Genomic DNA, 11,008 nt, shown 5'->3' on the forward strand with positions numbered 1-11,008 from the left:
GAATACTTCAAAAAGTTAATTATTTAATTATTTTTTATTTACAGAAAATTATTCAATTGTAAAGTGACATGTGTATAATGATTATCTAAAATATCTCAATTTTTCAAATTAGCAATTTTGTTACTTCTAAAAAAAATTATTGTAAAAACTCTATTAAAATACTCTGTTGAGTCCTATTTTCTCTTGTTTCATATTTTCAACTATTTTATATTCAGTTGACTATTCAATATATTAGTTTTACACTGTAGGCCTGAGACTTATTATCCGAGATCCGGATTCGATCCGAGATCCGCTCCGGATCCGCTCCGAAAATAGGATATCCGGGATGCCCGAATCTGAATCCAGATAGTAAAATCTTGGATCCGTGCAAACCGAATCCGGATCCGGATCCGGATCCGTATTTTTAAAATACATTAAATTTTTAAATTTTATTAATATTAATATTTGATATATTAATATTTATACATGAATTAATCTTATAATATTATATTTTAGTTTTGACAATATTTTAAACATATATAAATATATTTATAAATATTTAATTTATGTATTATATTAAAAAAATTAGTATTTTTTGTTAAAAAAATTATTTTAAATTATTATAATAGAATATCGAGACGGATATCCGAAACCCGGATATCCAGAAACTACGAATCCGGATCCGTATATTAAATCCATGGATCCGACGAATCCGGATATCCTAAATTTCCCGGATATCCGGATCCGTCTCAGGGCTATTACACTGCTTACATACAGAATGATTTTTTTCTGTTGACAAAAGAAATATATTTTTTTCGTGAAATCGAAACTAAGTGGGATTTTAACAATTATACTCTATTGCTTTGATTATCCATCTACTTCCAAATCCATAGATGTCACATATTTGCTTAGAAGATACATTACTTATTTAAAATAAAGGGAACTAACTTTGCTCATGGAAACATTGTAATATACTAAAATACATACAAATATATATTATACATATTCAATTATACAGCCAAACCAGAGAGAGCCAGCGCAACCAATTCAATACTTTTCTTTTTTTTTTCCAGGGTCAAATTTGACAACTAACTTAAAAAAACTTTTATTTTGTGTACACTAACTAATTTTAAAAACTATATAATGTGACTCATTATGGAGTATTTATTTGTATTAGGAAGACCAAATCAATTCTACTCTAACAAACATGTACCCACTGTTGCATTCCTATGTCATCAAAATGAAGACCTTATCTTCATTCTCCATACTTTTCATAATATACCTTTAATTAGTTAAAAATATATAATCAATATTTAAACTCATATTGGTGACAACTCATCAAAACGTATATATAATATATATAAAAATTAGCCGTCTGTTGGAAAAGTTTTTAAAATAAATAAATATTTGATTCAATTTCGGCCATCGTCTCCTCGTCTTCCTTCTTCTTTCCTCTGTTCATCTCCTGCTCATCGTCTCCTCTTCTCATCATCCATGGCCGTTACCCTTGAAGTTACTCCGACGAGAAAAAGACGTCCTTTGGTCGTCGGACATCTCGATTCCCCGAATATATCAGATACGAAACTGATCCGATCACTGTTCTTCGCATCTCAAGAGCTTTCTCATATGCAGCCTCTCAGATTCATCCTTCGACGAAATTCTCAATCCATCATACGCAAGGTGAAGGTACTAGCCGCCGTTTTCGATGAGCTTCTTCGATCGCACATGGTTTACTCGCAATCCGCTCAGCTCTGTTTCGAGGAGATGAACATAGTGATGCAACGTATGAAGACTTTGATCGAAGACTGCACAAGGTCAAGCAAACTATGGCTACTGTTACAGATCGAAAACGTTTCCTTCAGTTTTCACGAACTCGTCACCGATCTATCCACCGTTCTCGATATTTTACCGGTCAAAGATTTCAACCTCAGTGAAGACGCCGAAGATCTCATCGTTCTTTTAAAGAAGCAATGCTCTGATTCGATTCAGTTCGTTGATCCTCGCGACGATGATCTCCGTCGTAAAGTGACGGATACAATCGACGGGATCAAGCACCAGATCACTCCAGATCAATCGAAGCTGATCGGGATCTTCAACGATCTAGGTCTTCTCGATTCCGCTAGCTTGATAGAAGAGATTCAGAGACTGGAGGATGAGACTCATGATCAGATCGACGAGAGATCAAGAATCGTAGCCGCTTCTCTCATCGGACTTGTGCGTTACGCAAACTGCGTTTTGTACGGTCCTTCGACGCCGTCGCCTCACCCTGACTTCCGCCGCCATAAGTCGTTGTCGGAAGCGAATATCCCGGCGGACTTCCGGTGTCCGATCACGTTAGAGCTTATGCGTGACCCGGTGGTAGTATCCACGGGGCAAACGTACGATCGAGAATCCATCGATCTATGGATCAAATCGGGGCACAATACTTGCCCTAAAACAGGTCAAGTCCTTAAGCACACAAACCTCATACCAAACAGTGCGTTAAAGAACTTGATTGTGATGTGGTGTCGCGATCAGAAGATACCGTTTGAGATTTACGGTGACGGCGGTGTTGGATCTTCTACGCCGTGCACGGAGGCAGTGGAGTTTACTAGGATGATGGTTTCATTTCTGATCGATAAGCTTAGTGTGGCAGAGCCTAACGCTGTCGTTTTTGAGCTCCGAGCTCTGGCTAAGTCAGACTCGGTGGCTCGAGCTTGTATAGCTGAGGCTGGAGCCATACCTAAGCTGGTACGTTATCTAGGCTCTGACTCTCCGAGCCTACAGATAAACGCAGTGACCGCGATCCTCAACCTCTCGATATTAGAACAGAACAAAACAAGGATCATGGAAACTGACGGAGCTTTAAACGGCGTCATCGAGGTTCTGCGTTCGGGTGCCACGTGGGAGGCTAAGGCAAACGCCGCCGCGACTTTGTTCAGTTTGGCGAGCATCTCGACTTACAAAAGAAGACTTGGGAGAAAAGTGCGTGTGGTGAGCGGATTGGTCGACCTAGCGAAACAGGGTCCCACGAGTTCTAAAAGAGACGCATTCGTGGCGATCCTTAACCTGGCGGCGGAGAGGGAGAACGTGGGGAGATTCGTCGAAGCGGGGGTAGTACAAGCCGCGGGAGATGCATTCCGGGAGCTGCCCGAGGAGGCAGTGTCGGTTGTTGAGGCGATTGTGAGGAAAGGAGGACTCATGGCAGTATCCGCGGCGTTCGGGTTGATACGGCAATTGGGGGAGATGATGAGGGAAGGAGGGGATACGACAAAGGAGAGCGCGGCGGCCACGCTGGTGACAATGTGCCGGAAAGGAGGATCGGAGCTAGTGGCGGAGATGGCCACAATTCCAGGGATAGAAAGAGTTATATGGGAGATGATAGGGACGGGAACAGCGAGGGGAGGGAGGAAAGCAGCGTCGTTGATGAGGTATTTAAGGCGATGGGCCGCCGGAGATACACATGAGACGGCAGCAACAGAAACACAGAGCATCGTTGTGCCAACACCAAGTAGAATTTTTAATCCCGTTTTATGATTTTCTTCTTTGTAAAGTTTAAAGGTTTTTTTGTGTTTTTCCTTTATAATTTCGAAAATGATTCTTTTACAAATATTATGTTGTAACTGTAAATACAATTCGAGAACAATAAACAAAAGATTTGCTCTTCCTGTTTTTTTTTCACGGTCCAAAAATGCTGCTAGTATGTACTTATTGTTATCTCTCAGACATAAATGTTGTGACCGAGAAGTAATTAAGCTTGAAGGCATGGAGTTAGAAAAGACAAATGTATACCGTTGAATCAGGTGTTGTGTAAAAACAAAAGAATAGGTTTGCAAAAGTTTGACAACACAAAAGACGGACCAATTCCACGAGATAATAATACAACAACACAAGCATGTTTCCGAAATGAATGATAATGATTGGAAAAGGAATTGATGGCTAATGGATAACGATCTTTCCTTTCTTTTTAGAGAAGCAAACTTCTGTTTTTGTTTTTATTTTTATTTTTGATTTTACGTATTGGATCTTTCAAAGCACGCACAATTATTTGTCTCTGAATTTGTCTTCTATATGGTCCCCCTAATCTTTTTGGGGCTTGTCAAATTTACGAGAATAGATTTTGGGTCAAAACTCTCCAATAAATACCAAACAAAGAAGACTGAATTTGTCTTCTATATGGTCCCTAATCTTTGGGACTTGACAAATTTATGAGAGTAGTTTTGGGCCGAAAACTCTCCAATAAATACAAACAAAGAATACAAATGAAAGGATGTTCTAGAATGTACTAATTCGTACAAGTATCACAAAACATGTCAGAAAAGAATATCACAGTAAATGAAAACGTGTTTAGTGTCTGTCCTTGGCATACTGTTAACATAATTTACTCTTGGTCTCATTTTGACAGATTGAACTCTCCGTTATGTTATGTTACAACTACACCAAATGCATAAAGTTCTATGTCAGACAATTTGGTAATACGGTCTATAAACTCTCTATAATCTATTTTTGTTTAAAGCGCAAACGATTGGAGGAAGGAAAGAAATATGACCCTATAAAGATTCAATAGAAATAGGCTAACTGACAAATATTCACATGATCCATCAGCAAAATCCAACTATTTGGATCAAAAAAATTATTTTGCGGTTTAAGGTAGCGAGTCCCAAATCTAATGAATGGATAACGAATAAGACCCGATTATTCACGGTCAAACAGTTGTACAACATACCGAGATATTCAGAGTAAGGCACGACATGTGTGTCCTTGATACGTAGAGTAGCTAGAGTCAGCTGAGGAGTAAAAAAGATAAGCAAAACCATCATTTTAAAGACGCTTTTTGAGTTATTTAAAATCTAAAATACTATCTTCGAACTGTATTTTTGTGCTTTGTTCTTTGTATTCATTATATTTATTGTCAATAATATTAGTTCAATTCGAATAAACTATCTTAGAGATATACCGACAAAGATCATTTCTCATCGTTTTCTTAAACCTTACTCTTCGCATTAAAATCTTGATTGCAAGGTTCCTTCCACAGAAACTAATCTTCTAAGTGGGGTTGCAAAGCTGGCAAGCTATCATCCTGAACTTTTTGTTTTGGGATTCTTACCATGTTACTTAGGAGATATGTATCTAATGACATGTTGTTATTCATATTTAATAGTGAAAATTCTATTTTTTTGAATTAATTTATATTTGGATAATGAAACTTGTCGTTGAACAAGTATTTTGGTATGTGACGAAATAAATTTTATGCATTACATGACATATGTAGTTACAAATCTTCACACCATAATGCTTGCTTGTTCATGATGATGAGAGTGACGATGGAGTATGAGTTGGAAGTTGGATGTGGTGGAGATAGATTTAACAAACTCATAAACCGATTTTTATATTAAGATCATCCAACTTAAAAAGAAAAAGAAAATCCGCAAGTTTAGCATCAAAAAATGTATCTTACAAGTCTGACACAAATTTAACGATAAGATTAGTCTTATTGATAAAGTTAGGAGTGGAAATATTCGTTTTGGCAGATTTTTTTGTCTCTTAGTGATAATTGAGATTCTTTGTTTCCCAAACACATCTTTCATATTTTGTGGAAGTCCACATATATTCCACATCAACCATGGATGTCATACCATTTTTTCAACCAATGCTATCTTCTAAGGAGATGAATTTGTCCAACTATATTTCAACCATAATCTAAGATTTACCCAAGAAAATAATGACTTGTTGCTAAGGATAGATAAACCTAATTGAGAATCGGTTCTATGTAAACCTGGTTTTGAATAAAACAGGTTTCAAAATGTTCTTCAATGTCATCCAAACACGAATCATATAAATATCAAGAGGAGAATAAAAAGCTGCATGACTCCACACATTAACAAATATAAAGCAATAATACACATGTTATAAACCTCTCTAAACAATCAATAAAAGAGTAGATTCATCCAATAAATGGCTAACAGAAGACTAAATCAATAAGAATTTCTGACTTTTTCTTTTCAATTCTTTATTTTTCTTTGTAAAACAACTATGCTTGATCATTGTTATATACTATCTTGTTTAATGGAAGTTTCAGTTTATTAAAATAAATATGTACTTGGAGGTTGGAGGTTGGAGGTTGATTAGGGGTGAAATGTCTTACTTTTGATTTGGCTATGAGAATTTGGTCTAGAGCAAAGCTAAAATTTGCTTTTATTAGTTGTCTTGAGATCCTTAATAAGATTTCAACAATGAATCGGGAGGTGCATTGGAACAGATGTGTCAACACATGTTGTGTCCTATGTTAACACACAATGAAAATCTGTAATCATAAATTTTCTCAGTGTTCTTACAACTCAAAGATTTGGTAGAAGCTGATGGAAAAAAGAAGAATCACAAAAACCCATAACTCGCCAAGGAGAAAGCTCATTATGCAAGCTGATGGAAAAAAGACAGGCCCCTCGTCTAAAGCAGTCCCGGGTTCTAGAGTTTTTCCAACCAGCACTCGTAAGGTGACGGATTTTCGGTCACCTCAACGATCTCTTCCTTAGCCTGTTTGAGCTGGAACTGCCAAGGGATTGGAAACACCCTGACAGTCCAGCGCCTCAAAGAGATTCGCTCGCGTTTCTCTCCCGACATCTTGTTTCTAATGGAGACTAAAAACACTGATGAAAAAGTTCTCCGTTTGTACCAAAACTCGTTGTATAAGCATCACTTCTCTGTCCCCCCCACTGGTGTTAGTGGTGGGCTGATGTTATCTTGGAAAGAGGTTATTAATGTGGAGATTCTATATTCATCGTGTAATATCATTGATACCCACAGTCAAGCCAAAAAGGCCTCCTTCTTTGCATCATTTATCTACGGAGCTCCAAAGATGCAAGATCGCCCAGCATTCTGGAACAAATTTATGGAACTCGGCAAGAACCGTAACGATGCTTGGCTCGTTACCGGCGACTTCAACGACCTGCTTGACAACACCGAGAAACTAGGCGGACCTCTCCGCTGGGAAGGCTCCTTCCTGGCTTTCCGTAGCTTTGTGTCACAAATGGGCCTTTGGGACCTTCCACATGCGGGAAACCACCTCTCTTGGAGAGGTATGCGCTATCAGCACTTCATCCAATCCCGCCTTGATCGCGCTATGTCTAATTGCTCATGGTCTGAGAAGTTTCCATCTGGTCGGAGCATCTATCTACGCTTTGAGGGTTCGGACCATCGTCCTCTCCTCACCTTGTTTGACCAGTCTAAAAGCCTAAAAAAGGGCTCCTTCCGGTTCGACAGGAGACTACGCTCAAAACCAGAAGTCAGAGAGCTGGTAAAAAATCATTGGCCTCATCCCAAGCAGGAATCAGTCATATCTACAACTAGCAGGATTAGAGCCAAGATCATTGAGTGGACGAAGGCACAAAATGAGAAAAGCAATGAAATTATCAGAGCGGCTCAACTCATTCTCGAAGAAGCACTCTCTGCCCCTTCTCCGGATACTGATCTAATTGCCTCGACTACATCCAAGCTTGAAAAGGCATACCGCGAGGAAGAAGAATACTGGAAGCACCGTAGTCGCATCCAATGGCTACAAAGTGGGGATCACAACTCGTCTTTCTTTCATGCCATTACCAGAGGCAGAAGACAAATCAATGCCTTCTCTATCCTTGAAGATGAACATGGCGCTATCTATGAGACTGAAGAAGACATAGTGGCAACTATCTCAAAGTACTACCAGTCTATCTTCACAACCTCTGGCGCTGACTGCATCGAAACCGTTGAAGAAGCTCTCTCTCCCTGCATCACGTCAGCGATGAACTCTGATCTCATCGCTCTCCCGGACAGAGAAGAGGTCAAGGTTGCTGTCCTCGCCATTCATGCTGATAAAGCTCCGGGCCCTGACAGATTTTCCGCTGGCTTCTACCACTCCTATTGGGATATCATTGGCGAGGATATTTACCGGGACGTCCAGGAATTTTTTGAGACAGGGTACCTCCACCATAGGCAGAACGAAACCCATATTCGGCTTATCCCGAAAATCACCTGCCCGAGGAAGGTGGCTAACTACCGCCCGATTGCGCTTTGCACCACCCACTACAAGATCATTGCTAAGATAATGATGAAGTGTCTTCAGCCGTTTCTGCCACACATCATCTCGCCACACCAATCTGCGTTCGTGCCTAAACGGGCGAGACAACGTCCTTATTACTCACGAGATCCTCCATTATCTCAAGACATCAAAGACTAAGGTGCGATGCTCCATGGCGGTGAAAACTGACATGAGTAAGGCCTATGATAGGATTGAATGGAGATTCGTGAGAGAAGTCTTAACCCAGCTTGGGTTTGATCCGACATGGATCTCTTGGATTATGAGCTGTATCGAATCAGTATCATACTCCTTCTTGATTAATGGGGCACCACAAGGAGCGGTTAAACCATCTCGCGGATTACGTCAGGGCGATCCCCTGTCTCCCCACATTTTTATACTGTGTACGGAAGTTTTATCAGCACTATGCGAGAAGGGGCAAGCTGATGGATCACTTCCAGGGGTTCGGGTCTCTCGCAACAGCCCACCGGTAAACCATCTACTCTTCGCTGATGACACAATGTTCTTCTGCCGCTCCAAACCTTCTTGTGTGTCATGGCTACTTACGGTTTTAAAGACTTATGAGGCAGTCTCGGGACAGATGATCAATCCACGGAAATCAGCGATTACATTCTCGGCTAAAACCCCAGCTGCAGTGAAAGCTCGGGTTAAGGAATCGCTGTCTATCTCCACTGAAGGTGGTATAGGTAAATACTTGGGGCTGCCAGAACAGTTTGGTCGACGGAAAAGGGACATCTTCGCCTCTATTCTGGACAGGATAAGACAGAAGGCTCACAGCTGGACATCGAGATATCTTTCAGGCGCCGGGAAACAAATCATGCTCAAGTCTGTTCTAGCGGCAATGCCTTGTTATGCCATGTCGTGCTTCAAACTGCCGGTTTCTCTATGTAACCAAATCCAGTCCATGCTTACACGCTTTTGGTGGGACGCGAGTCCGGATAAGAAGAAGATTTGTTGGGTAGCATGGGAGACTATGACACTTCCAAAATATGCAGGAGGACTTGGGTTCCGAGACATTGAAACCTTTAACGATGCTCTTCTTGCAAAAATAGGATGGCGGTTACTCAAGAACCCCACTTCATTACTAGCAAAGGTCTTGTTGGGTAAATATGCAAAGAATCCCACCTTCCTAGAGTGCACTATATCATCGACTGCCTCCCACGGATGGCGGAGTATTCTGGCAGGCAGGGAGCTGTTAATAAAAGGACTGAGTTGGGCAGTGGGCGATGGAGAGATAATACGCCTATGGGATGACTCGTGGCTCTCGTTCAGCAAACCGACAAAGCCTATTGGTCCCCCGACGAAAGAAAGCCAAGCACTTAAGGTCAGCGCTCTGATTCAAAATCCCTCGTCAACCTTCTCAACTCGTCCTTTTCAACAATTGAGCTGCATAGCTTATTGTTTGATATTAGGGTTTTAAGTTGCAGGTTCGAAATTATCTCATTTGGTTTTATTCCACGTTTAAACAATGTTAAAGCAGACTCTCTTGCTAAATCTGCTCTGTTTTCCCTTATAAACCCTCCCCGTGGGGAGTAACTCTTTTTCTTAATGATAATCACTTGTTCGTTCAAAAAAAAAAGATTTGGTAGAAGCTTACACGGGGTTCTTGCAGAGAAGATATACACACAACTGGTCGTCCATTGTCTTGATCATTCAATTGGCTTTACCGAGCCTGGCCAACATTTATGTACCCGATATGTCTTTAAACCGTTATACACACGATTTGGAGGGAGCAGAATCATCGACATCATGGAGAGATTCCAATTTTTCAACTAACTCTTAAACAACTCATTGACAAAACTGTTAAAAATGTTCTCAGCTTATGAAGCGATACGACAATAAAAGATTTGAAAACATTCTTTTATTTTGGTTTGGTAGTAGATAATTCATGTGTATATAATTTTTTAAAATATGATACATTTAATATATTAACTGTTTTTTGGAATATTTAACATTTATTAAAAAATATTTATTTAGCTGCAATTTACCAGAAAATACACTAGTAACTAGGGTCGGTCCCCGCTACGCGCGAAATTTGGATTACGTGTCCTTTCCATTTGAACAGAATTGTAAAAGCATTGTTAGATAGGTATTGTCTAGTTTGTGTTGATTGTTTCTGTATGAGATATTTGAAAGAGGTGGTGACTTCAAGTCGTTAGACATGTAATAAGTTCAAAAGTATGTTGGCTGTATTTTATAGGGTCATTTGAGACATTGAGCTATTACTTTTGTTAATGTGGCCTTGTATGAGCTTGTCAATTGTATGTAACGTTTTTGAGTAGCCGAATATGTTGTTGGATCAATTTTTTTTTTTGGTTTTGTTATGTCTGGATTGTTTTAGCTATATCTTATTGATCAAGCAATCAATGAATTTTACATTATTTTAGTGCAGTGTATTCTTGCCAAATAGTGTATTTATACGGATGTTTTTAAGCAAATTGCATATGTTTCCATTTGTTGTCGTTTTTTTTATCTACTTTTTTTTCCAGAAACTATCTATACTATTTAAGAATATAAAGTTAAAGAGATTTGTAGTAAAGCTATACTCACTCAAATTTTGATGATGAAAGAAACTTCACCTTACTTAAATAATCTTACTTCGTCCCAAACATGTTTATAATTTATAGACAGCTTTCATGTTCCTCGGTTCATGCAAGTTTGATAAAGAGAAAGAGCAATCGAGAGATAACAATAGAAGAAGTAGAGTGAGGTTTTCTCCTTTGAGTTTTGTACCTTTAACTTCGAAGTCTTAAACTCAATGCTAATTGAATCTTATTTTTGGTCTCAGCGGAATCAGAATGGCTCAGGCTGGTGGTAAAAGGAGAAGACAGATAGACTTCATCAGCAACAGTCCAGCGCCACCACTTGTGTTGTGGTTTTGAGTTTACTCGGAGCTCAAAGAGTGAAGCTCTGTGATTTTTCATATGAGGATGATGATGATGGAGCTCTTATGCTCAGCAATGAGGAGTCAATAGGATA

General features: G+C 39.5%; 1 protein-coding gene across 1 annotated transcript; it reads left to right on the forward strand.

Annotated features, from left to right (window-relative positions):
* Positions 1 to 1,352: 1,352 nt before the first annotated feature.
* On the forward strand, positions 1,353 to 3,607 carry LOC106301577 (U-box domain-containing protein 16). Its single transcript, XM_013738017.1, has one exon. It carries the CDS (start codon positions 1,474 to 1,476, stop codon positions 3,493 to 3,495), a length of 2,022 nt encoding a protein of 673 aa, XP_013593471.1. The 5' UTR covers positions 1,353 to 1,473; the 3' UTR covers positions 3,496 to 3,607.
* The last annotated feature ends 7,401 nt before the right edge of the window (positions 3,608 to 11,008 follow it).

Source organism: Brassica oleracea, chromosome C7 (genome assembly GCF_000695525.1).
Source record: "Brassica oleracea var. oleracea cultivar TO1000 chromosome C7, BOL, whole genome shotgun sequence".
In the NCBI taxonomy this organism is placed as follows: domain Eukaryota; kingdom Viridiplantae; phylum Streptophyta; class Magnoliopsida; order Brassicales; family Brassicaceae; genus Brassica; species Brassica oleracea.

Excerpts from the sequence above, each read along its gene's own strand:
- LOC106301577 (XM_013738017.1), top strand. The coding sequence starts at position 1,474 with ATGGCCGTTACCCTTGAAGTTACTCCGACGAGAAAAAGACGTCCTTTG.